Consider the following 27,500-nt stretch of genomic DNA (forward strand, 5'->3'; position numbering starts at 1 on the left):
ATTTCCAATTAAGAGCTGGGTTGGCTCGTCAGTCTGCAGGGAGCCAGGTGTGCTTGCGGTCAGTGGCTCTGGTTGGCATCCAGTGCTGCTTTTCTCCTTGATCTGCTTTGAGACTGCTGCCTTATTAAGCACTGGTTTAAGGGAAGGTGAGTGATTTTTCCATGTCCAATTCTCATTGAGTTGGCTGTATTCAGGCTGCTGGCTGTGGCAGTGGGTCTGCAGGCTGTGCTGTATGAAGACTCTGTTTGACTTATCTATTACAGATAAAGTCTTATGTATTTTAATTTGGATATTTTACTCTTTTTGAAGTGATTTTTATTTTTCTTCAATATTTTTCTTCAATAGCACTGCTTCTCTGAGTTGCTAGTGTTTGAATTTATCTCTGGCTTTATGCAGATTACTGGAGTGTTTTTGCTTGAAACCCTAAGTCTGTCAATATGGAGGTTCTTAAAGGAAGCAAAAAATTTCCTGATTAAAAATTTCCTAAGTACAGTGGTACCAAACTTCACACCTACAATAAAGGATTGTTACCCTTTCCCAATCCCCTTTATATCTGATTCAGAGACCTGCTGCCCTGAGAGGCTGTGGATGCCCCATCCCTGGAGGTGGCCAAGGCTAGGTTGGATGGGGCCCTGGGTAGCCTGGTCTGATATTAGATGTGGAGGTTGGTGGCTCTGCCTGTGGTGGGGAGGTTGGAGCTTGATGATCCTTGAGGTCCCTTCCAACCAAAGCCATTCTGTGTACTGTCCTGCTTACACTTAAGGTATCTAGAAGTGAATATGAACCAGTTTTAAGTTGTAGGTGTGGACGCTCATCTATGGGAAAACTTCTCATAGGAGCTTTTAAGTTGGAGGGAACTTACCAAAATATTTTTACCTTCTACGTCATCTACAGTAGTGTGTAAATCCAATTTCCAAGATCGACCAGGAATTCAGGGAGATAATGAACAATCTTTATTTGGAAAAGGCGTAATAACGTCTTCTTCTAACTGCAGTCCTAGAATTGTTTGTTCTGGGAGATGTATTTTGGTCCAGTACGTCTGTCTTCCCTAGGGTGGAGAACTTGGAGTTTGCAATGATTTGCTGATCTCTCCTCCTTTCCTCCCACTATTGACGTTTGAGGGCTGCAATGACTTTCCTCTGTTTATGCAGGGAAGAAATATTGCGCTTGGTTAGGTTAGCTCCATTTCCTTCCTGGCTTTTCTGACTGTACAGATAGGCCAAGTATTATCTATACATCATTTCAGTCAAAACGTGTTATTTTAAATACTCTCATCACTGCTGTGATATTAGAAGAAGGGATTAAACTCCCTGAATTGCAGAGTAAACAGTTGCTCCAAATGCATGCTGTCAATGGATACCTGAAAGTAGAGAATCACGGGTTTCAGGTCTGCTGTGCTGTGGTTTGACAGAGTGCTGTGTAACCCATGGATGTTGTACAGCTGCAAAGGTTCAGCCTTGGCTGTCCCCCGGTATGTAAGCAGAGAACAAGTCCTGTTTTCTTGTCCAAAGTCAGTACAGCTGAACCCTACCTGGTGTTGCTGTATGCAGTCCTGTGTTAATGCATAGAGAACCTCTGTCTGCACTTGTAGCTAGCTCACGATTGCTGTGATCTTGGGTTGTGCTGCATCTGCTCAGGGCTCCAAGGGCGTTTAACAAGTGTGTTAGCGGTACGTTTCAAACCTCATTTGAGTGTTTGAAGTATTGCTTTTGTTACAAAGAACAGTTCCCAAGTTGACATCAAAATGGAACATTTTTAGATCTTTTTGGACATATCGGGGAATGCTCTCCGAATTTTCCACTAGGTCCTCCTAAGTATTGTGGATTATCGTATTACTGACGAGCCTATATTAAACACGCAGCTAAAACAGCCCCAACTAATACTTAAAGCTATTTTAAATGCCGCAGACTTGAATTTCAAGGGCTTTGCTGAGTTGGCTTGAGGAATTTCAATAAATATGAATTGGCTGTTCTAGCTTAAGTGGCTGGGAAAACAGCAATGTGAATGGATTGTAATCCCTTGGTTAACAAGAGGGGAGCAGAAAGTATTACAGGCTTACCACTTCCATTGCCATAAGCAAAGACTTCCATTAAGGACCTGTTGCACATAGGCAATGCCTGCTCTGGGGTATGTCTAATTGCATTCCAGCAGATAGCGTTCCAAAATGAAGACATCTGCCAGTTTCTTCAACTCACTCACAATAAAAATAGCTAAAAAGTTTACGTGTGGTCACAATTAAGGTGACTGTATTAGAGGCTGCCAAGCCTTCTGCTCTGCTCTGAGCACTGCCTGATGGATTGCCTTGGTGCCATGCATTCTTGGTGTGGGTGAAGCCTTCCCTACTGCCAAGTAAAGACCCACTTGCTTTCAGATGAGCAGTGTGTTTCATGTTGATTAAAGAAATGAGAGGTGGTAGGAGTATATAAAGAGAAGGAAAAAACCTGAAGATCTCAGAACTGACTGTTCCTGCCTCACGGCTTGTGTTCTTTGACAGTTATTTGTATATAAATGCTGCTTGTTTTGCGTGTCGTTTTCATTTTTGTGAAGAACTGAGCCACAGATCTGTGCTATGAGATCCATGTATGACATGTAAGCATCCTGCTTTTCCATAGCCGTGATAAAGCCCGGGTAACTCACGTTGAGATTCACATCTTTAGTGCTCTACATTTTGCAGCTGTTACATTTGGGATTCTGTTTAATTTCTCTGGGATTGATTTTTTTTGTTTGTGTGTTTGAGCTACGAATCCTTTTGATAAATAGTCAAGTACGGAAAGTGATGAATGTTGCTTGGAACGGTGGCTTAGCTAAGATGCTGGCAGTTATCTCTGATCGCTGTCGCTCTGATTAAAGGGTAAAGTTGCACACTGCACATCACAGGTGTGCATCCAGAAGGGTCTGGGCCTCCCTTGAGGGGATAGGTATACGCATCTTGCTGCTCAGTGCTCAGAGCCAACAGGATGTAAATACCCAGGAAGGAAAATAAAAAGTCAACTGTAAACCTGTCAGATTGAATGGGGCCATCACATACCCATCCAGTTCTCTGGATTCGCTGGGGCTGGCAGCGTGGGGAGCTGGGAGGTGGTGGGGTTGCTATCCCTGGAGGTGATCAAGAGCAATGGAGATATGGCACTGAGGGACGTGGGCATGGTCAGGGTGGGCTGAGGGATCTGAGAGGTTGTTCCAACCCTAATGACCCAATGGTTCCATTTAGGGACATGGGCAGTGGGCACGGTGGGAGTGGGTTGGGGATCTCAGAGGGCTTTTCTAACCTGAAGGGTTCTGTGATGGTATGAAATGGCTGGGTTCAGGAGTGTCCAGGGACGCTGGAGGAGCAGCCCAGATATGAGAGCTGGGGCTAATGCCGTGTGCTTACACAGGCTTTTCATGGGAAGGGTTTTTTTTTTGACCTGCACCAGCTGTTAATGTAGGTGAGAATATGCCTTGCTTAAATGTTTTTGCTGCAGATAATACTTATTTATCCCAGGAAGCTCAAGCTGTTTTGACACTTCCGTAATTATAACCACAGTGGAGAGAGAGCTTATTTTCTAACTATAGTGGTGATATTTAATTTATAATTCTCTCCTCGCGTTTGGGGCAAGAAAAGCTCAATTTGTGTTCGTGTTTCTGAAGTGGTGAATGTGACTGCGGAGTGCGTAGGCAGCGATGAAACTAATTTGTGACTGTGGAGGCTGTGCATACGTTTTATATACTTAACACTGTTCTGCACTACTGAAAGGTTGTGAGGATGAACTGAGGCTGGGGAGCTGTGGGCTTGGCTTCATGGGCAGTGAGGTGGCCTGAACAAGGGTGGGGACATGCCCCTATCTACCCAAATCTGCAGCTGTACCTCTCTTTTGGAGTTCAGTCTTTGCATGGCCAGCATCGTGCAAGCTTGGCTGCAGTCCCGCGTTGAGCGTTAGTGTTTTACCCATAGCTTTCTAAAGCAGCAGCACTTGCAGAAATGGCTGTCACTTAAAATTTGGCCACGTGCGTATGCAAATGCTCATTGTGATCCTTTTGCATAAATCAAATCGGGATCTTCAGCGGTGTTTAATGCCTGCCAGCAGAAGGGGTGCGTGCAGAGTGCTGTGTCTGCCATGGAGCTGGGAGTGGGAGCTGCAGGAGGACAGCGGTAATAGGCTGCAGCAGCAGCTGTTGCACAGCAGACCTTCAAACCCCCCCCCCCCCCCCCCAGGAGCACCTTTGTTTTTATTGTTATTGCTATTTAAATCTCTTGGATGGGTCCAGCAGCACTGCAGGATTGCAGTCACACGAAGATGAAGGTAAATGTGAAGGTACCTGTAGGCCGGCCATGCCGTCAGTGCTTATAATTGCTCTTCTCACCTTTTCTTTCATAGACATGTGCTTTTCAGACTATTTGCATCTCTTGACACAGTTTTGCCCTTTATGGATGCGTCGTACAGTGCGCTGTCATGGCAATAGGGAACATTAAATGGGTAAAAGTCAGCGTAGCGTACAAATCAAGGTTTTTGGAAGAAGGCCTAAACCAGGTTGTTTTCTCAGACTATGCAGACAACTGAAGTCTTGGGAAGGCTCTGCAGTTATCTTGCATATTTATGAGGACGCAGCCTGCTTTTGCTAAAGCAGTGCAATGTGGGACTTGCGCAGCCCTGAAGCTGCAGGCGCCTAATGCTGCAGATTTTGTTTGTGAAATCCCATAAATATGTGCTCGTTTCTATATATATTTCCAAGCGGTGATGAACAGTCTTGATGATTTTTCCTTAAGGTTTTCACAAAGAATCTTACTGCAGAAGCTGCCTTGTTATTAGTTCATAATCGACACCACGGTTGACCACGAAACTTATTTCTGTATTATAGACCACTCTTTATGTGGTACTGAAGACAGAAGAATCCTGATAGAAATCTTTAGACCAACATCAACAGCAAAGTGAATGAGGCGTCTGTGGGTGATGTCCTGGAAGCTCCAGCAGCTCTGCCAGAGATGTTGCTGCAGTTGGGGTGAGCAGCAACGTGTGTTGGAGAGCACGGGGAAGCCCTGACCTACATACGTGCTTATCCCAGAGCTATTGCGTTGCAGGGAAGCCTTTAAATCAAAGCCTTCTTCATCACAGTGCTTGGCCTCAGGAGGGCTGTGGTGATTTTAGATGTTACAGGACCTGATAAAATTTGCACAGGCTTCTCTTCCTTTATTACCCAGTTTTTTTATCGCCTTTAATTCTCTTGCAGTTTATCATTGTCTTTTCTGTTAGCGTGCGGGTAGCAGCATGTAGGTACAGAACCAATTTAAGGAGTGCTCTGTCAGACTTTTACCTCGTTTTTACCACTTCTATATTTCAAAGTTATCTGTGTGGATCAGTTCAAATGTTGTTTTTTTAAGGCTCCAAAGTGCCAGGTCAAGATATTTAGATGATTTTTTTTCTTGCTAATGAGTGCAATTGATAATTCTGTGTACTGTGAAGAGTGAAAGCTTTTCCAGGCTTTCTCACTATTGCAAGTTGCATCTCTGGCATGCTAAAGAGGCTGCAGGCATGCACCCTGGTAGGTACCACAGAGCACATAGCCAGCATTCTTGGGGGGCATGTAAAGGAGAAGTGATTTGGAGAAGTGGTGGCAGTCGAGGAGGGGCTGAGCCCTGACTGGTGCTGCAGTGGGTGGGTGATAGAATCTTGGTTTAAAGAGTTGTATTGAGTGGACTGAGGGGTCCAGCAGGAGGATGCCAGCTGGCAGGCTCACAGGTAGCGCTGTCATGAAATCATAGAATCACCAAGGTTGGAAAAGACCTCCAGGACCATCCAGTCCAACCATCCACCTACCACCAATGTTCCCCACTAACCCGTGTCCACCAGCACAGCATCCACACGTTCCTTGAACACCTCCAGGGTTGGTGACTCCACCGCTCCCTGGGCAGCCCATTCCAGCACCTGACTGCTCTGTTGGAGAAGTTGTTTCTTCTGTCTTCCAACCTGAATCTCTCCTGGTGCAGCTTGAGGCCGTTCCCTCTATTTCGGTCTCTAATTGTGTGGGAGTTAATCCGTCATTGTACAGGTGTTAGAAAAGTAGGGGCGTATATCTGGGAACATACATTTTGTCCTTTCACTTTAAGGAGGAAAAGTAAAACCAGGGCAGTTAACAGCAGTTATTTAAAGAAAGCTTCCTGTTTACTTGCATAATAAATCATAAACTTCAGGTGGTTCTGCAGTACTCACAGCACACTGCGTAGCTTGTGTTTTACTGCTCTGCTTTGTCTCTGATTAATTACTGCCTGCTCAAGTTCTTGCAGATAAGAGGTGGAGGCTGTTGGAATTGCTGTGTGGGATGCTCAGATGCTTCTGCTGTGTTTTTGGGTGGAAGGAAGGTGAGGATGTATGGGAAGCTGCTTTGGGTCCAGCAGTGACCCACATGCTGTACGCTGTAAGCTGTTATTAAGGACAGGTGTAAATCTGGCTTTACAAGAGGCAAGGACAGAGTACCTGGAAGATGCTTGGAGTAACCAGTTGTCTGTGCTTCGTGCTGCAGGAGCTCCTCTGCACTTGCACATGTAGGCAGATGTGAGCCTGGATGGAATTCGTTTCTGTTTTCAGAGTGAGTTATTGGTGTTCGGGAGAGGTTAAGAAATGAGAAGTTTAATAATGTTCCAGTAATGAAATTTATGTTTCCACTTGGAAGAAAAAATTGGAATCCAGCTGACATTAGGTAGAAGTTACAGGGGAACAGTTATCTGTGTGGCACTCGGGTGCTCCTCAGGCAGAAGCATTGCCATGCAGTGACATCTTGCATCTGGAATAGCCCAGTGGTCAGATTGGTCCTGCAAGCAAGTTTGCTGGATGTCCTGCATCCCTCCTTGTGAGCAGCAACACAAATAGATATGGCTGAAGCACGTTTCTGAATCACTAGGGAAGCAGCTTTGGGATAGGATTTGCTGTTTAGGTAGGGCCTCATTCACTTCTTCCCCTACCCTGCCCATTGCACAGGACACTGCATCTCTATTCAGGGCAGGTGTGCAGCAGCAGCTTCCTCGTGGGCTCCTTTATGTGGCAGAGGGTTGGGGTCAGGCAGCTCAGTGCTGGCTGGCTTATCTCTGTGCCACCAAGTACTCAAGTGTTGTAGGGTTGTAAAGCTAAGATGGGGCTGAGCGGGAGTACTCTTAAAGCTTATTATTGTATTGAATAAGCTCATTTTAAAACTCATGAAAACTTAATAGCAGCATATGTTTAAGGGTGCCTAACAGTGTGGTATGTTTCTGGACCCAAAGTCTTGCCCCTTCTCGTGTCATATCATCCAAAGTCATGGCCCTATCATGCAGACTCTTTGCTAACAGGACAGAAAGCTGCTCTTTCTGAAGAGTAAAGTCCTTCCTTCCCCAGGAAACCTTAACTTGCCCTGAGAAGTGATTCCTGCACTGCAGTGCTTATTATCCCTGAGTGCAGCACACAAACTAAGCTGCAGGCTTGGGTCGTGGGTTTAACACTCCAAGCACCTCAGAGGCTTGCTAGTTTAAATTGTAGATGTGTGGTTCTGTTTATTTTTGAGGCTCCAGTCTGTAGAGGACTTGAGCATCCCTAGATATTTGCATTGGGGATGATCTCTCTGGGAGAAATGGGCCTATTAGCAGGCAAAGGACTTAGTAACGGACGAGAAATTCAAGTGTGTTTAATGTCCCAAAGCCTGATTTTTAAATCAAGGCTGCTGCTGTTTGTTATTAAATTAAGCTACGTAAAGTAAATACATCTGCTAACTTAGGGGATGGTGCAGGGAAAGAGAAGTGCTAAATGCTGCCTGCAGCTGCCCCGGTGCCAAGGGAGCAGCCCAGCCATTGCTGTGACTTCAAACATGGGAGCTGGAGGACCCCAAGCTACAGCCTGCCCCCATTGCAACTGTCTGTCCCATTACAGCTGTGTCTTTCATGTAAACAATTGGAGGAGCAGGTTTGCTACATGCCCAGCCAGCACCTCACTACAGCAACAGCTGTTGGCTGAATCCCTGTGCACGCTGCTGCCTTGTTAAGGTACGACAGCAGTCACAAAACAGGTGTTAGGTGGAATTGTCTGTATCACGAGTTCAACATCTGGCACAGCTTGCTCCATTGGCTTTGTCACTGTTCCTTATGCATCTCATTTGGCAGACAGTGCTGCTGGGGAGTGTTTGAGTTCTGGTCTGAGCAGTGAGTGCTGCATCCAGCCTGTTGTGAACCGCTGGGGGACCTTCCTGCATCTGAGCGTACACTTCTGCTTTTGTGGGTTGTTTTCTTTCTTCCTCCTCTCCTTTCCTCCAAAATAAAATGCTTTGCTGTTGAAACACAAGGGTTTCATCTGACCGTTGTGCTGCATAGAATTCTCCTCTACACGTTTTCCGTTGTATGTAATTAGTTTCGGTTCTCAAGGACTGATGTTAAATATTCATATGGATCTGGTACAAGGGAGCATCTGTATGATGATATGTTTTCTGCATCTGAAGAATAAAAGGACCGCTGGGATGGAACAAAAGGCAACTTCTCAAGTTAATTGTAAGATTTTATTGGTGTTTCACTCCGCTGCTCCGGGGTTTCTTCTGTGAATCAATTGCACACTGCCTAATTTATGGATGAACTCCGTCTGAAAGGCGTTGCAAATTGATTTGCTGACAACGCGTGGGGAAAGGTGACCCTAATTTGTCACTCCAAGCTCCTGTACAGGCCTGTGGGGAAGGAAGAGATGCTAGAAGTGGCAGAAATGTAAATGCAAAATTTCTGGTGCTTGTTGCAAAGGGTCTGTATGTGTCTTCAATAAAGCACAATGAATTTGGGCTGTGGGTAGCAACTGCTTAGTATTATTGGTGGTATTAGTAAGACTTTAAAGTGGGTTGGGGTGTTTATCCTGCAGTATTTGTTCTTGTAAGGTTTTACCTTTGTTGGCCGATGGTGCCTGTTCGCTTGGTGCTCTGATGGGTTGGGTCTCTTCGGGTTTGGCCTCTAAAGGGTGGAGAGCTTCTAGTGGTAGCAGGGGGAATGATGGCACAAGTGATGTCTCAGGGGTTTTCTAACCCTTCTCTGTTAAAATAAGACCCGGCCTTTCCTCCCACGCTGTCTTTGGTAGGTTCACTCCTCTCTGTCCACTCCAAAAGCTGAGGTTATTGAAATGTTCATCAAGATGCTGTTAGAATGCTCTCTTTTGCAAGCAAACACAGGACAAGGGAGGGCTGGCTCTTGGCTTTTCTGTATATAAAGTTGCTCTTGGTTAGGCATTTCTGTATGAGCAGCTGCTTAGTTCAGTCCTGGGTGGCTGCTGGGGTGTGTGCATAGGGAGTGCAGTGATGGCATGGATGGAAGGCCTGCTAGTTGGCTGCCCAGCCCCTGCCTATTTGCCTGCAGCTGTAGTGCAGGAGAGCACAGCCTGGTTTGGAGTTAGCAGTTTGGGTCGGGATTGCTGCTGTATGGAGCATCCCTGCTGAATTGCTGCTTAGAGGGAAGAACTGCAAATTCCAGCTCAGGAGAGGAACAGCATTTCTCCCTATTTCTGAAGAGAGAAGAAGAGACTTCTCGTGAAGTTCCTGGTTTCTGAGAGACTTCTGTTTTTGCAGAGCTGACGTTGCAGCCTCACAAAACACCATGATGTGCAGTGTGGCAATCAGTCCTGCAGCTCCCATAGGTGCTGTAGTGGGGTTTTTAGCCTGGCCTCAGGCATTTGCTTTCTAAGAAGCAAGACAGAGAATAATAGCGCGATGGCACTGTGCTTTGAGAGCAGCAATTAACCCTACATGGAAAACCAGACAGGTGAAGGGCTGGGCTGCAGAGCTGAGGGCTGTGTGGTGTTGCTGGGATTCAGATGCACTTGTCATGAGTGCCAGAGGTGATCTGCCATGGATCTCCTGCAGAGAAGCTCAGCTGTACTATTCAACCCTTTCGCAGCTAGCGCAGTTATATTTAGATTTTAATCCCCTTGCAAACCTATATAAGAAATGACTCATTGCGTTAATTGCACTGAAATTGTGGGACTTTACACTTAGTCTGAGATAGGAGTTGCTTAAACTTCCTCCTTTGTGTTTAAAACCTCTGTTTGTGACTGAATGGGTATGAATATTGAAGAATTAGAGGATAGAGATAGAGGATCCTTAGTCGACATGGATATGTTGGGCTTTTTGTTTTGCTTGGTTGGTTGATTTCTTATAATGGAGGATCTACAGGAGTTTTATTTGTTGGAGGCTGTTTAAACACTTGTTTGTCTATCAGGTAAGCAACTTGCAAGGTGATATCAATGTGTTAACGTTGGGTCAGCAGGTGTGTGGTTTAATGGTTGGGTGCTCCTGTGTGGAGCCAGGAGTTGGACTTGGTGGTCCTCATGGGTCCCTTCCAGCTTGGGGCAGTTTTGGAGCTTTGGGAGACAGCATTAATGCTTATCACAGCTGTAAGTGGTGTCACAGCTGCAAACTGTGTTAGCTGCTGTGTCATCCCATGGCACTGTTTTATAGACTGTAACTGTTTGCTGACTTCATCCTGATTAGTGATACCTCGTGTATTAATTATTACCACGAAGGTAGTCTTTAATCTGATTATTTCAGTCTGCTTTAAAAGCTGTTTATTGTACCCGTTCTAGGCCCATCAGGAGTTGTTATGGCCATATGTAATTTTGTGAGCAGTTGTATTATACCTGATACGACATGTTAGGTATTTATTCCCTCCATTCTTGTGCTATTTTTGAAGAGCTCTGTAGCAATATCTGTATTTATATGTACATATATATATATATATACACAACGCAAATGATGATGAGTGTGCTGTAGGCAGCCCCATCCTAGAACAGATGAGCTTTGAGGGTGAAATGGTTTGTAAGCTGGCACTGAGGAGCAGCAGAGGGACTGTGGCTGTGTGCTTCCTCAGCACTGGGGCTGTGGCAGAGCCTTGCTGTGCTGTGCTGGGTGCTGTGCTGGGTGCGTGCAGCTGCGCTCCTGCTGGGCATCCATCACAGCTTCATTTGGCACTTCAGAAATGAGCTTAGTCATATGAAACGAGGGCTGGGAGGGAAATTGAAGGCGTTCTGAGTAGCTCGGCTTGCTAATTTTGGTTCACAGTGCAGTCTTTAATTGTGCTTTTTGCTTCCGGGTGTTATTTACAGCAAGAAAGAGGATCCGGCACCATCAGCTCATGCAGAACTTAGCAAGCACTGCCTGTGTGAGGAGCTCTGTGCCTGTATGTGCTCACTGTAGAGATGTCATTGTATTTATTTATCTAAAGACATTTCCTTATATTCCCAGTGTTTTATTTCCTGCCCCCTCTGCTGGGATCAGCACGAGCTGCTGCTGGCAGCCAGAATTTGCTTTCAGTTTTGAGGCAGCCTGCGATCAAACTTCTTCAAATTGCCTTTTGGTGCTTAAGGTGTAACCAGCAGGTTAAGCAGCATTGTTTGAAGATGCCCCAAACAAGGAGGGCATCTTAGAGGCACAGCTCTGGATTTCACCTTCACCCAGGTCCCTGCTTCCCTTGCGTTCAAATCCTTGGTGTGGTGGGTTTCAAAGCAAGTCCTCTGTTCTTCACTTGGAATACCCTGTTATTTAGCAAGCACTCGATCTGTTCTGTGCTGATCTCTCAGATGTGGTTCTCGGAGTTTCATAAGTAGGCATCTGTGCTGGGAAGGTGCACTTCTTTGTCAGGTTATTATAAGACACAATCCCATGAATAATCATCCTTACCATGCTGTAAGCACTCGGACTCCCTTATCAACATTATGACATAATGGAGCAATAAAGCCCAACCAGGAGTGAAGTCACACAGTAGGTCTGGAAGTGAAGTTGTAGCTGGGTGCTCTGCCCTCCGAAGCACTGGACTGGACTGGGGTCTTGTGGAACAGAAAGTAACTGTGGGCAGAACATACTGAGCTCTTGGTGCCTCGAGTTGGACTGAGTGCTGGGCAGTGCTCTGTGTCCTTGCAGGGTTCTGAGCCAGATGGATGTTAGTTTGGCATCTTCATGTTAAACGTGAAGGGTTTATGTTTGCTGTGCAGTTTTATAGTGATTGTTCTTTTTTTGTCATGCTTTTGAGTGGCACCTGGAATCCTGTTTCTATAACAGTGCAGGCTGTGAGAATTGCATTTGTTGCAGGAGTTGCTGGCAAATTTCTGCCTTTTTGGAGCTTCAGCTCATCAGGAATAGCCCATCATCCTGTAATACAACAATGTGATTCTGAAGCGCCTGAGCTGAATATCCATGAAGTAAGGACTGGGATGTAGAGGCACATTAGCAAACAAAAGTTCAGTTCCCAAAGCAGCCCCTGTTGCTTTTTGCAGGCAGGAGGCAGCTTTGTGCCTTGACAGCCTTGGGCTGCCTGGAAGCCTTGTGATAATGGCAGCGAGCACCTCGCTCCCCTATTTCTTCCTTTCTGATTTTATCAGCAAGAGGCTTCTGTTGTGCATGGTTCATTGTCCAGCAATGCCTTTCCACTTACCTGTCCTTTCCAGAGATGTTGTTTTGTTTTTGTTGTTTTTTTAACAGCATATCACAACGCTGCACCTCCTGGAGAAAAGGAAGCCTTGCTGGGTCTGTCAGGGTTGGGTTTTGGTGTCAGAAAATGCTGTAGCTGAGGCCCTCAGTAACTGCATGCCACTGAGCTTATGAAGGGGATAAATATGCAGGAATATGCTCTGTATTGTTATGTATTCTTGCACTCCTCATCCACTGCAGTGCAACAAGGGGTCCAGGGTGCTCTGCAGAGCCCAGTGCCCGGACACACACATCTCAGTCCCTTACATCTGCTGCTACATTTGCTGTCAGCTTTGATCCTTCCTCCTCCAGCAAGCAGCAATGCAGAGCACTTAATCATGGCTTCAGACAAAGAGGAGATCCCAGATTGCATTGTCATGTAGATAGATTTATTTCTGACCAATCTGGGGGCCCTCTGTGTGTAACCAAGTTGCACTTCATTGCATCCGAGGGAACAGATGCAAGGTGTCTGGCACAACACATGCGTCCATAAAGCCCTGGTACCACATGTTCTGTGAGGGGTGTAAGGTGTCCAATCTGCTGATGGAATCATACAGTCATTAAGGTAGGAAAAGCCATAAGTTGACATACATCAGGTCTGGGGGCTTGAGTCTGTGGGATTTACTCATTTTGCAATGAAAGGAGGGATTCTATCATGGTTGTTGTAGTGACTGCAAAAAGTACCTGTGTGTGTTTTTGGTCTGTTGTTAAGCAGTGCTATCTAATATCATGTGGAAATTGTACTATTAAATGTGTTACACTGGTAACATCAGGAGCTTTGTTGCGCAGTATTACTGTTGCTGTAATTTTGGCCATGAGGGTGGTGACACACTGGAACAGGTTGTGGATGCCCCATCCCTGCAGGCATCCAAGGCCAGGCTGGATGTGGCTCTGGGCAGCCTGGTCTGGGGGTTGGTGACCCTGCACATAGCAGGGGGTTGGAGCTGGATGAGCACTGTGGGCCTTTGCAACCCAGGCCATTCTGTGATGCTCAAGGAATTATTTCCTGATCTCACAAAGCATGAAGTTGGAAGGCTCTGCTGGGGTGTTTAATGTTTGCACATTGATAGCTGTGACACGCGTTCTAAAGGCTGCATCTGTCACACTCTTTATGTGGATGGAAACATAGGAAAAGTCAGCAATGATTTTTTTCCTTTTAATTTTGGTTCTGAAACAAAGTAAAAACGAACAGCAATTTGACCTCAACGTTTATCGTTTACTTTTGTTTTCTTTCAGATCCAGGATGGAACAACCCTGTCCGTGCCTGCTGCTCTGTGTTAGCTTTCTGTTTGTGCGAGCTTTACCACCGAATGGAACTGAATTACCAAAACCCACCAGCATCACAAGTAAGGACAGCATTTAATTTGCAAGGATGGGAACAGGGGTGGAAGGGAAGGGGGCTTCTGGTCAAGTCCCTGCAGTGGCATCATGAATGTTTTTCCAGGACTTTGACACCACTATTGCTCCAATCTTGCCTGCTGACGTCAGTTTGATGTGTTTTATTGGTGCTGTACGCTTTACTTTCTGTTTCCAATGTCAGGAAAGTGCACAGCGTGATGCTGACAGATGAGGTCAGCGTGATGGGACCTGGACACTGATGTAATGAAATAAAGTAATTGTTGAATAGGCGAGGTGATGTAGCTAAACATCGCGAGCAACCCCAATTTTTGTGTGTATTCTGTGCTTTCAGCCACATGAGCTATCTAAGGAAGGGCTTGAGGTGGATAAGAGCGCAGCGCCCTGCGTAAAATGAGCTTAGGTGAAAATAGAAAAGGCTTTTTGAAGGCCCAAGGGTGATTTTCTGCTCACCAGTTCACCACATCCATTCCTCCTCACTGCTTTTTCTTCCTTAAAATGTCTTCCTTTCCCTTCAAGCCCTCCAGTATCTGTCCTAACCCATTGCAGTCCCATAGAGGGGCTGGCTCAAGACAGATATATATATTTTAAAGACCGTTGTTGCTACTGTTCTGTTCTGTAGTTGGATGACAAATTTCAGTTGCTTGTTGCCCTTATGCTCCCCAAACCTAGCTTGGTGCCCATGCTCTGCTGGGTGTTGGTTGTCTGACAGCAGTTATGTGTTGAGGATTTGGCTGTGTGTGACACTGTGTTCACATCAGAGGTGGATCTGGGTATGAATAGCTTCCCTACGGCCTGGGCTGAAGGAAAATAAAGCTGGCCGTGTTCCATTTAAACAGCGTGTGGAATCGTGATGACTTCTCAGCGAGCTGTTGCTGATGCCAGGTTTTTATAGGAGGGCATTTCTCTGTTGTGTTCTTTTTTGTTGTTTTCATTCTGCATGTGAATTTTATGGCTGCGTGGCCAGGAAGCCAAGCAGGAGCCCAGTGGCAGGCATGGTTGGTGGTGGGATCACCCACACTGGCAAGTAGTTCAGAAGCTTGTACTCAGCACACCAGCACCAGCAAAGCTTAGGGTTGGCTACAAGGGCAAGGGGTTCAAGCAGCAGTGGAGAAAACCTCTGTGCTGTTTGCTTACAGCTTTAAGATTATGTAGAATGTTTATATAAGTATGAATGTGGCTGACTACGAAATTGCTAGTAAATAATAGCTCTGCTGTGATGCTGTCAGGTAGTTGTCTTTGCCTCTCTTCTTCTCTGGCACTTGGAGCAGTGTAAGAGCAAGGTGCTTGTATTTGTCTGACTATGTAGCAGTGTGGGAAGTGGAAAAAAGGAGCAGCTTGTGAGCTCTGCTGCTTCTGAGATTGTTGTAATAAACTGAGTACAAAGGGAGTTTCCTCATAGATGCTGTATTCACCTTCAAGGCCAGGTTGGATGGGGCCCTGGGCAGCCTGGTCTGGTATTAGATATGGAGGTTGGTGGCCCTGCCTGCAGCAGGGGGTTGGAGCTTCATCATCCCTTCCAAGCCTGTTCTGTGGTTCTTTGATTCATGCTTTTTTGTGTTGACTGGGAATATGGTAATGTGGGTAAGAGAAATCTTGTCTTCCGTGTTTTAATTAAACCTTAATTTGAGTGATATGAGTTAGGAATGATCAATACAACTGAACTTCTATTTAGAACTATCAAAGCCTTCCTTGCTGTGCTGATTAAACAGATATGGGTACATGGAAAATATACTGCTGTGTAGAGGGCTGCAAAACAGTAGGATTATCTAATACTTTTAATAGACACCGAATTAAGACCATATTTTAATTAAAATAACTCTATTTAAAGTATTAAGACGACTCTGGAATGAATATGGAGGTAACTGAGAAGAGCTTTTGTTTTGCATGCGGATTTGCTGAACGATCCGAAGAGATGAGGTGCATTTGATTGTGGGGAAAAACAGTTGTGTTTTATTGCGTGCCCTCATTTTAGGGGGGTGAGTTGTTGAAACGTTTGCTGAATTATGGCCTTATCCAGTGTTCATCATGGCTGCATTTTGTTTAATCTCCCCTTGCTGTGTTCTACCAGTTATGTCATTTCAGTGGGAAAGCGAGGGCACAATGGCACTATCAAGCTTATAAAAGTCCTTTCCAAACATGTAATGTCAGCAGTTCGTTGCATGAGCACTTCATGGGTTTCATGCCCCTCCGTGCTCTTCCTTTCTGCTATCAGCGTACTAACATGTATGGGTAATGAATTTATCAGATGAGCGGGAGCTTGGGGGATGATAAATGTGCAACTTGTTTTGCCCTGTTTTCTGCTGAGATTTTGAGATTGGGATCTGTGACCTCTTGGGAGGGATGCCTGAGTTCCTTGATCACTGTGATAGACTTCTCTTGAACGCAGAACATACGGTGTGTTCCTCTTGTATTGAAGGTAATGGGATCAGTGTATAGGAAGAGTGAAGCTTCACTATGTGATTACCAGAGCCCTGCGTTCATTGCATTAGCTTTCATGGTTTTCAGTGTCTGTAAAGCACATGGTAATGTGCAGGAGGCTTAATTATTGCGAGTCAATCTCCTGAGAGGCCAAGGAAACTGGTGTGTTTAGCTTGGAGAAGAGGAGGCTCTAAGGAGACTTCATCGTGGTCTTCCAGTACTTGAAGGGAGCGTATAAACAGGAGGGGAAACATGTGAAGGAACTGATCCAGGGATGAGGAAGGGAGAAGTCTGGGGGGAGCAGGGAAGGAGGAGGGTGGGATGCTTTGTGCTGTGTAGGCGCTGCTGTTAGTTCCCTTTTGTTGTGGTTGGTTTTGTTTTTGGCGCAGGCACATTAAAACTGGGAGCATCCTAAGCCTGGAGGAAGCGATGACACATGGCCAGCAAAGAGCTGTGACAGCGGGGTGGGGGGACACGTGGGGCAGAGCTGTGGGTGGTGGGGGGAGGACGAGGGTGTCACTGTCCTTCTGGTGGCCCATCTCACCCCTTGCTGGGATGCCAGCCACCAGCTCAGTGCATTTCTGGAAAGCACTGTTTGCTGTGAGCAGGAAGCCACGTGGGTTGGGGCTGCTGAGTCCTCGTGTTGAGGGTGGTGGGACGTTTCCCTTTTGGTGGCTGTAGGATGGAGCAGCTTCAGAAGCTGTCAGCTTTTCCTCCATGTTCTGACTGATGCTTCAGTTGTCGACTTCCGAAGTAGAACTGATTAAAGAAATATTTCAGGTCTGTGAGTCGGTTTCCCTTTAAAATCTGACTGGATATGTAGGGGATTTTGTGGGCCAAAGGGCTTTTTGTCTGTGAATCGATAGTGGCCTAAGCATCATCAGAGCTTCCTCTTACAACTTTTGGATTATGCTTATAAGATAGTCCAGGCAAATATGGAAGAAAACACAAGTAACAAATGCAACTGCTTGAAAACATTCCATGCCTTACGTGCAGCCTCTGCAGCACAAAGACCCTTCTGTGCCCCTGCAAGGCCAAAGAACCTCGATAAATGTGCCCGTGTACCAGGAGGAAGGATGATGTGGTGATGTCAGAGCTCAGCTCCCCATAGGAAAGGTGCTGAGCACCTACTGGTGCTCCTACAGCAGCTGGCAGGGCTGCCCCGAGCTCTGCTGCCTGGGGGTACATCTCCAAACTGCCTCAGAAATAGGGGGTGAGATGTGTCAGCTCAGAAAGGAGGCAGGGGATTTTGCATTGTGTGAGGGACTGAGGGAAAACGTAATTCCCCGTGACTCAGACTCTGTGCTAGATTTCTCTTCATCTCGGGTGCCTTGCAACTGAACTGGTTATAAGAACCCATGAAATCCCCGAGCCCTGGCTGGAGAGGATCTGAGATATTCAGTCGGAAGCAGCAGAGGCGGCTCGTTTTGCTTGTGAAGGACCGGTCTGTACTTTCTGTTTCTGTCTCTGTTGGAGTGCTGTTTTTGTACAGGGCTCGGCACTGCTGCACACAGCACAGCAGCTGGGACGTGCCTTGTGTGCTGTGCTTCATCTGGGCACAGTGGTTCTGAAAGGCTCTCAAGTGCTGCTTCCTGCTGACACTTCAGTCACCACCATCTCTTTGGCGTCTGCATACCAGTGAAACATCAGGTTTTGTAGCCTTCCTCTTCTTTATCCTGTTACTCTGACTGAGGTAAAGGCTTTCCTTGTGTGCCCCGTGGGTTTAAAGCAAGTGACTCCAGGCCCTTGTCTGCTATAGTGTAACCTCACATCTCTCCAGGTTTTATGTTCCCCCTCTTTTTTGGTACCTTTTTTAACACTCCAGTTTGCCTCCCATTCTCTCACCCATGTCTTAAATCTGGTGCTGCCTTTTGGTGTTCATTCAGGATGTGGAAAAACACCCTTGTGTGCAGGGCTGCTGTCCTTAGGAGGACCCGCTCTGTGGGCATGCATGGTTACTGTAGTCAGTAAACTGGTGACAGTTTATGTCAAGGCTCGTGGCTGGGACTCCTCAAAAAGTGTTTGCTGCAAGCAAGCAAGATGATAGAGTTTTGGTAAGTGTGAACACAGTGAAACTGAAATGCAAACTGCCTCTGTTAACAGCAGGATGAGGTTTGCAGATCATATTACATGTAACATATTTCTTTTGTAGTCTCCATTCTGGGCATGTATATGGTGTGTCAGACTGGATGTGCTCTGTGTGCTTTAAGCAGACACTGTATCTGTGCAATAGGTAACTCCTGGGTGATTTCTGGCTGGCTGAGCAGCAGCTGCTGTGCACAGGATGTTTGCACAGGGAAACCTCCTGAATGGGCTTGAAGTGTCTTTTAGCATCGTGCACTCCTTAAGCTTGTGATGCACTGGAACAGGTTGCAAAGGAGGCTGTGGATGCCCCATCCCTGCAGGCATTCAAGGCCAGGCTGGATGTGGCTCTGGGCAGCCTGGGCTGCTGGTTGGTGACCCTGCACATAGCAGGGGGTTGGAACTGGATGAGCACTGTGGGCCTTTGCAACCCAGGGCATGATTTTACTGGTCAGAAATCTCCACAACACAGCAGCATTTTGTGCTCCATGGACGCGCACCTTGGAAGGAAAAACAATTCTCCCAACGTTCTATTTCAGATTGACTTTTTTTTATCACAATAATTTGTGATGCATTTAGTAAGTGCAGGACATGATTGTGTAGAACCAAAGACAGCTGATATCCCGAGCTGATTCTGCCTGTGCTGCACAAGGCAGCACTTCACATCGGCCGTGTTTCAATTTGCAGACTCTACAGAGGAGAACAGCTTACACAAGGACCTGCTGACCTCCATGCTCATCCTGCTCCTGGTGTTCATCATCTTCATCCTGTTGGCCGGCTATTTTTTCAGGTACGTCTGTGTGGAGCTGTGCACACGTTGCTCAGCCTCGCGTTGGGTTGAGCTAATGAGGAAGTGAAAGCACGCGTGCGTGGGGGTGCACAGCCTTCATTGCAGCAGGGAGCGAGCAGTGCTGCTCATGGCTGCTGGTAGCGGGAGGATGAACAGGAGCAGCTTCTCCAGGCTTACCTGGTTGGTAAAGGCTGGGCTGGAAAAACACCAGTTACCTTTAAATGTAGTTTCTCAGATTAACGTGGTGTGTGTGTGTGTTTAAGGTTCCGAAGACATAGGAAGGCTGTGGTGAGCTCTGGTGACAAGAAGATGCCGAATGGAATCTTAGAGGAGCAAGGTACGGGGGGGGGGAGGGGGAAGAGGGGTTTGCTTTTCTTTCCTATGGGAGTTGTGTTTGTGTGCACACATTCCTTAGTTAATCAAGAACTCAGTTTTTCAGTCATTAATTGTATTTGTTGCTTATTGCATAATGTAAATTCCAGGGTTTTTGGTGAAGAGACAACAAGAAACACCAGGAGTCCCCATGTGTCTGTCTTATCTATTAATCTATCTGCTAACTTCCAGTTGTTGGATTTAAGCGCCTTTCACTTTATGTTGTGATGCAGCAAATATTTCTTTGTAAACATGCTTTGAGCTGTGTAGAATTGTTTTGTTAGGATGCTGATCTTTGATCTGTGATCTTTGCATTTGGAGAAAGGATTGCAGAGATTCTTCTTAAAAGGAGGACGAGCCCCTCATTCCCTGCATGAAAGTAGCGGCTGGTCCCTGTGCATAAACAGAGAGAAGCAAGAGGATGGGATAGAGAAGTGGTACAAGGCAGTTGTGCCAAAATAAAGTACTCCTAGGAACTGATCAGCACGTTCCCTTCACCTCTTTGGACGTGCTGCTTTTACTTCCTTGAGCGCAGAGCCCTCGGGGCTGGTTGGACTCAGGAAGTTCAAGCCTAGCATGTGTGTAGGAGCTGTTCGTTTCTTGCTTAGGAATTCTTTTTACCAAAAGAAAGGGGAAAAAAATAATGTGAGAGAATTATTTTGGTGCTTTCAGCCAGCTCTGTGATGCTACATCTGAATGGAGGAGTTGGTTGAAAGTAACACGACAGTCATTGAGAAAGTCAGGCTGCTAAATATACATAGCTCAGACTTCCTGCTCTGTGCATGAGCCCAGGGCAACCTGCCAGGAGCTTCCTGTGCCCCATCCATGCGGGGTCCTGACTCTCTGGTGTGGCTGTGTGGGACCCTGGCTGCTGGAAGTTGTACCAACATATTGTAGAGTCATAGGACGGCCTGGGTTGAAAAGGACCGTAATCATCATCTAGTTTCAACCCCGCTGCTGTGTGCAGGGAGCATTTGGGAGTACATCCAGTTTTGTGCTTGCTGTTGGTCACAAGTGAAACTTGTTGTCTTAGTGAAGCAGGGTCTTAATTCCTCTGCATCTCCCAACCCTATAGAGAGACAAATGCTTCGGTTCCCAGGGGCCCAGCTGGTGCTTGTGGCTGTAAGATGAGGGTGACAGCAGAGATCCCACTGCTGCCCCTGTGATGCCTTTGCAGGCCTGTACTATCCTGACTTGCCTGGCTTGCCAAGGCCAAGCATGAACCTGCCCCACGCTGGGGTTCTGATAGGTAATAAGTACCAAAAGTGGTCTCTCTGGTCCCTGCTGTGCTGCAAAGCAGCTCTTGGTGTCTGTAGTGTCCATCAGCAGGGAGAAGGGAACCTTCTCCTTTTGTGAACAAACCTCAGTTGCCTCTTTATCTGATGGAGGTGCAGAAACCATTGTTTTTACCAGTAGTGGTTCCACTTAAGCCTCGTATATTCCTGAAGAGGTCGTTTGGCTTGTGGTTTTGTTTTTTACTTCGTTTATAATGAGCTCTGTAACTAATTGGAGTTTCATTTGAGAGGTGCGTTTTTGGCATCTTTCAGCATAGAAATTTGTCATTTTCAATAGTTTATGGCAGCGTTCTGAACGTGGTTTTAACATTGATTTTTTTTTTTTCCTTCAACTGACAGAACAGCAAAGGGTGATGCTGCTCAGCAGGTCTCCTTCAGGCCCCAAGAAGTATTTCCCTATTCCAGTAGAAAATCTTGAAGAGGAAATAAGGATACGATCAGCAGATGAAGGGAAACTGTTCCGGGAAGAGTTTAATGTAAGTCCTCAGATTGAGAGTGAAGAGCAGCGTATGAAAAAAAGTGGGGGCAAATCAAAACCAATCTGTTAAAACGTTGTGTGTGTGATGCTGATGTCTCAGAGCCTTAACGCCTGTTATGTGAGTGTCCTGGTACAGCGTGTCATCCTTTAACGCTCCTTCATTTAAGCTGGGTCAGCTTTGAGGCAGAGCTGCTGTCTGTGTTAGGTTGCTTGAGGCGTTTGGATGGGGAGATGTTCCAGCCCAGTGCTCACATCCCTTGGTGCTCACACACCTCTGCATGCCTGCTCCTGCTGTCATGTGTGCTCTCTCTTTCTGGCAGTAATCTGGAAGGTTAACAGCTGTGTGACACTGCGATGCCAAATGTGTAATATATGGACTCTTTGCCACTCACTGGCATCTTTAGTGTTTGCCTGAAAACTGGAAGGGAGGAAAATGGAATATCTTTAGCATTGATGTTTCATGTTTTTGGTGGAAGGAGCATTTTTTACAAGTGGGTGCTTCACCTCTATGGGAAGTACTTAAGATAGGAGGAGAGAGCGGCCTTAATATCACCCTAATGAGGTTTGGGGGTTTTCTGGTGATTGGACTTTCTGCACTTTTATCATCCCATCACTTCCCTTTTTGTCGAGCTTGGCGCCCTGTCGTTTCCATTGAGTGTCTCAACTGTGAGGGTTTTTCTTTGAAGCACTGCCTTGGTCAGACAGGGGATTTTGTTTCCTTCACTCAACCCAACTTCAGCTGCGTGTGGTCGTGGTGTGGTCTTACCCAGAGCCTGAGGTGAGCTGCTGCAGAGCCGGTGCCTGTGGACAGGCATAGAACTGCACTCCTACAACTTCAGTTTCTCTCCACTCTCCATAGCAGCAGAAGCCAGTTGCACGGAGCGGTAGCTGAAATGTCAAACCCAGAGTTCTGAAAGCCAATACATGCGTTGATTAGACAGTCTGTTATGTTACCTTCTTAATTGGGAGCATATTTATAGCTGTGATTTATTTGACGATATATTTAAAAGTTGTAATCTCTTTTCCTTGCGGGAGGGAGGGGATTGTGGAGATATTTATCTAAGTCGACAAAATGAATGCGAAAATTCATTTGACAAGATGCACGCTTGTGAATTTTGACTCTCCTGATTAATATGTTCCCCAGTCAGGATTGAAACAAGCAATCTGTTTTCATTTTAAAACCTGCTCTGCTTGGATTGCTTTCTGCACCATACTGTGAGCGGGTGAGCTTGCCTGCACACGGGCTCCATGTCTGAAGGTCATGCTCCAGTGCCCATAAGTGGACAGGCATCCACAGAGCAGGCCTGGAGGTGGCCAGGAAGAATGGCCTGGGTTGAAAAGGCCCACAATGCTCATCCAGCTCCAACCCGCTGCTGTGTGCAGGGTCACCAACCAGCAGCCCAGGCTGCCCAGAGCCACATCCAGCCTGGCCTTGAATGCCTGCAGGGATGGGGCATCCACAGCCTCCTTGGGCAACCTGTTCCAGTGCGTCACCACCCTCTGAGTGAAAAACTTCCTCCTCATATCCAACCTAAACCTCCCCTGTCCCAGTTTAAAACCATTCCCCCTTGTCGTGCCACTCTATACCCCTGTCGATAGGATGGACAGTTCTCTTAGAGTTGTGGTCCTGGCTGTGATGTCAGTGCTTTCTGTTTTACACTCAAAGCTTCTGTTTCCCTAAACTGCACATGCTGCACTTGTATAGTAACAAAAATAGCAACTTCTTCGTTTATTGGTGAAAATGAGGTGCTAGGGGGAGCGTTATTCTTCACAGCAAAACAGAGCAACAAACAGTGCCAGAACCCAAATACATTCCTTCCAGCATGGACCTCTCAGATGAGCCTCGGCTCTGCTTATTGTCCATAGGGTTAAATAAGCGTGTTGTTTGTGGAGCTGTATGACAGCCTGGTCATTGCTTCAATCTTCAGATTGATGAGAGAAAGATTTTCGAAGTGAATTTCCTTGCGAAATCTGCATGTTGCTGTCAGATGTCTCCCTGTGGTTTGCATGGCGGAAAGCTGAGAAAGCGCCTTGATGCTGGGATAGGCCGTAGCCCTTCCATCGCTTCAAGGAAGTGGAAGGGGAAGCAGATAAGGCTGTGTGTGCTGTGGCAGCTGACCCAGTGCCACCCTGACTCGTCAGCTCCTCGTGGGGTCAGGGGGACGGAGTGGCCACAATGCAGCTGTGGTGAATCACATCCTCTGCTCTGGGGATGGATGGGTGGGAGCAGTGGGGTGGGGGTTCTCCTTCTGCAAGTGGGGAAGAGGCAGGGAGGTGTGTTGGGTGTTTATTGTAAATGTATTTCAAGAAGTGTAATTAGCAAAGGCGCTGGTTTCAATCAAATAAGGAATCAAGCAGCTTATGGAAAGTAGCTTTCGTTTTTCAACTCCTAGCTCTTATTTTAACCTTATCTCTCCTTTCTCTTGCTTACCTTCAAAAGTTTAAGTGATAATGAGAGAAAAGAAAAGCCACGAATGCAAGTTGCTGTTCTTTCCGTGGTGGTGGTGGGCTATTCCTTCCTTCCCCTCCACCCCTTCCCTCCTTTTTAAGCTGGCAGCACCAGTTTCTTTCTAAGGAGAAATACTGTACAGTGCTTTCCGACGGGCAGGCAGGGGCAGTTTCTTTAAGGTGCCACTTAAAATGCAGTCATATTCCAATTTTCCATTCCTCTTTGTGATTTGGAGCAGATGCAGCGGGTTTGGGGGAAGTGGAGGAGGAAGATGGTGGGTGGGAGAAGGCAGTTCTGACTCCCAGAGAGTGGTGGTTTTACCCAACACCTTAACACTGTTCTGGATGATTAGTAGAAGAACCTAGTAGAAGAACCTTGAAGAGTCTCCATTCACATTCACACCTTTGGCTGTGAGTGGGGCATTTCAATGCATATGGAACACAAGCCCATGCCTCTGAATGAGCAGCGTTCCTTGCTTTTCCATGGGCCCCTCCCATTAGCGTCCCTCTCATGGCCTCTTGGCAGGTGCAGTCCCACCTCAGGCTCCTCCTTGCTTTCATCCTCACCCTCTCTGTTTCTTTTCTCTATTTGATTGCTCTGCAAGCCTGTTTCTTTTCTGAGGCTGGACTAAATTTATCTGCAGTCTGAGATCTTACTGATTGTGAGCAGAATTTTGACTTGTGTTCTTACAGCGAGCATCAACAGAAAGGCACCACTGCTTCTTTCCTCCCTTCCTGCCACAGTTGGGCCCTCACCTATAAATTTTGGAAGCGTATTTGGTATTTGACATTCTCAGCACTGAGCTGTTAACAATCAAACTCCGTTCCTGTTATTAACCAACTGCTCCTGCTATAAGTAGCTCTGGGAGCGGAGCGGTGCATCGGCGGGGCTGGGTCGTGGTGCTGTGAATCATGGCGGCAGATGGCATCTTCAGGTAGCAGCTCGGGTTGTAACAGTCTTCTAAATAACCACCATCGCTGGTGGGGAAAATTACTTATATTTTAAAAGCGCTGAGCTCATTTTCTGATGTGAAATCTGCCAGGTTTCCTGTTTTAGAGTAATGGGAGTTATATTTTGAAAGAAGTCAACTGTGTTTGATTCTGTTGGCTGAGAGGCACGATGGATGAACGTAGCTTTGTCCTGCACCACGTGCTGTCAGCCCGTAGCTGATGTAACACACTGACTCTTTGTGTCTTCTTCTTTCTTTCAGTCTTTAACACCTGGATACGTGCAGGGAACGTTTGAAATGGCAAATAAGGAAGAAAACAGGGAGAAAAACAGATATCCTAACATCCTCCCATGTAAGATGTTACCTTTCCTTCTAAGCCAGGCCCTTAGCCATCTGTCTGGCATTGAGCGCGCCGATGGTGCTCATATATGATTTCATTGGTTGCGGATGTTCTTCATATCTCTGTGTAAAACCTGTTTGTTTTGCCATGGTGTGTCTCTAGCTGTTGATCATTTTACATGATGCTTTTGTGTAATGCTAATCAGGTGTTGTTATAGGAAGCCTTAGCAGCTGGTGTTCTACCAAATGACAATACATCAAACTGATATTCCAGGTTTGGGTGAGAGTGTTGGGTGTTGTCAGTGGGTTTAGCTGGAGTCCCTTTCAGCCAGCTGGTGTCCAGCCTGTGTTTTAGGATAGGCTTAGCACCAGCTGACTCCTGATGTTTGCAAGGAGGAATCTTAGTGCAGATGATTCAAATGCAAACGATCTCGTAATGCTTCTTCTTTCAGATGATCATTCCAGAGTGATTTTGACCCAAGTAGATGGAGTCCCACCTTCAGACTACATTAATGCATCATATATAGACGTAAGTTTCTCTCTGCTAGCCAAACTGCTGACTTTGCCTGTAAATTAATATTAAATAGCTATTTTTATGCTAGCACACATTGGCATTTCATTTTTTGTTTTAACTGTGATATTTATTTCCTCAGGGCTATAAAGAAAAGAATAAGTTTATAGCTGCACAAGGTAACCAGTTTATTCTCGTCTCTATTTTGTAGCCAGAAGTAATTTTAGAAGTATTCTGAGGGTTATTTTCAGGTGCAGGTGGTGGCCAAATGTGATGGTTAGAGTGTAAATGAAAGGAAGGCGAGTGTGAGGGAAGCCACTGCCTTTCCACCCACGAATAATGCTCTCAGCTTGGAGACTCGCTTCCACCGCTTCCATTTCCACTTTGCTTCTCTTCTTTTATCTCATCTGGGGAGCTGGGGGAGGAAAACTAATTGGATAAAAAGAAATAAGTTGGTTTCTTTTATAGTTATTATTGTTAAGAAATGTGTTGTAAGCTTCGTGTCACATCTCTTGACCGGGTCTGTGTTCTGTGTGCAGGACCCAAGCAAGAAACAGTCAACGACTTCTGGAGGATGATATGGGAACAGAAGTCTGCAGTTATTGTCATGTTAACAAACTTGAAAGAAAGGAAAGAGGTAAATGGCTTTTGGCACAGCTGAGGGTGTGTGGAGGTGTGCTCCAAAAGCAGCCTTGGTTGCTCAGCAGCTGCTTTCTTTTCTAGCCCTTCTTAGCACATATGAGCGCCTGTTAATAAATGTAGCTTTAATTTCTAAAGATATGACTTTGTACAAGTAGATCTCAAGGAAGAAACCTGATAACTGATGTTGTCCTGCATAGCCTTTAGCCAAAGGCACGTTCTTGCAACCAGAACTGTTAAAACTCAATGCTCCTGCTGACTCTCATGTAAGGACACCCTCACATTTCTCACCAAGAACACCTAAAGCTTAAAATTAAAGGGTCAAGACATCAAGTTCCCTCTCTATCACCAGGAAGCCCTTCTCCCATGCTGTTCAGATTTGGATAGTTTAAAATAAACACATTTCCAAGCCATATTCACAGCCTTCTGTGCATAAATTTAATCATCAGTAGCACTGGCGAAGTGTTAAAGCTGTCTTCTGTCAGATGATCAACTCCACATACACTTGTGCATACTTACGTATGCTATTTTCAAGTAATTTCCTTGTTCTATATGTGACCAGCAATGAAGTCAGGCTCAGCATTATAAAATGCACTATATGTTTGTGCAGGATAAATGTTATCAGTACTGGCCCGATCAAGGGTGCTGGACTTACGGGAACATCCGTGTGTCAGTGGAAGATTGCATTGTGCTCGTGGACTACACCATTCGCAAGTTCTGCATCCAGTCGGTAAGATACTATGATACTATGATACTATGATGATACAGTCCTTGTGCTCCATCTGCATTTGAATCTTTCAAGCAAGTGGTTGCAAAGTCCAATATCTGCTTGAAAGAAATGAGGAAGGTCAGCTCAGTGTGTTTGCAAGTCAAGAAGGGTGAGGTGTTAAGCTTGGAAGGGTGGTGGGCACTGGGGGACAGCATGCCTTGTGTCTGCAGCCAATGGATGAACTCTGCTCTGTGTTGTTCTTGCCTAAGGAGGCTGTGGATGCCCCATCCCTGCAGGCATTCAAGGCCAGGCTGGATGTGGCTCTGGGCAGCCTGGTCTGGTGGTTGGCGACCTTGCACATAGCAGGGGGTTGGAACTGGATGAGCACTGTGATCCTTTTCAACCCAGGCCATTCTATGTAGTCAGGTACCACAGCAAGTTTCTCATTTGGATTGTCAGGGAGGGAGAACAGGAGCAGAGTGCTGACTCCTTGGGTCACAGGAGAGAGGCACACAGTGATGATGGCTCCATACACGTACACAGTGTGTTGCCTTGTGTGGGTACAAGTTCCTGTAGATGTTGCTCCTTAAAGAAAAGGCTGTGCTGTTCCTAATGTAGTGATAATCGGATGCAGATTGAAGTCATCAGGTTCAACCATAACGTTAATTTCAGCCGGTATGT

At 46.2% G+C, this 27,500-nt stretch overlaps 1 protein-coding gene across 6 annotated transcripts in view; it reads left to right on the forward strand.

Annotated features, from left to right (window-relative positions):
* The window catches only part of PTPRE (protein tyrosine phosphatase receptor type E), a 68,351-nt gene that overhangs the window by 23,492 nt on the left and 17,359 nt on the right, over positions 1-27,500 (forward strand). For 4 of the 6 annotated variants that reach the window (XM_072340263.1, XM_072340259.1, XM_072340261.1 and 1 more), the window contains exons 2-10: positions 13,666-13,775; positions 18,976-19,078; positions 19,342-19,415; positions 21,085-21,221; positions 24,883-24,973; positions 25,413-25,489; positions 25,614-25,650; positions 26,011-26,108; positions 26,721-26,840. In XM_072340263.1, the coding sequence (XP_072196364.1) occupies positions 13,673-13,775; positions 18,976-19,078; positions 19,342-19,415; positions 21,085-21,221; positions 24,883-24,973; positions 25,413-25,489; positions 25,614-25,650; positions 26,011-26,108; positions 26,721-26,840 (840 nt within the window). In that variant the 5' untranslated portion in view covers positions 13,666-13,672. Of the gene's footprint in view, positions 1-11,107; positions 11,144-13,665; positions 13,776-18,975; positions 19,079-19,189; positions 19,259-19,341; positions 19,416-21,084; positions 21,222-24,882; positions 24,974-25,412; positions 25,490-25,613; positions 25,651-26,010; positions 26,109-26,720; positions 26,841-27,500 lie in introns of those variants that run through there. The other 2 variants (XM_072340264.1, XM_072340265.1) reach the window with 2 other exon arrangements.

This window comes from Excalfactoria chinensis, chromosome 6 (genome assembly GCF_039878825.1).
Source record: "Excalfactoria chinensis isolate bCotChi1 chromosome 6, bCotChi1.hap2, whole genome shotgun sequence".
Classification (NCBI taxonomy): Eukaryota; Metazoa; Chordata; class Aves; order Galliformes; family Phasianidae; genus Excalfactoria; species Excalfactoria chinensis.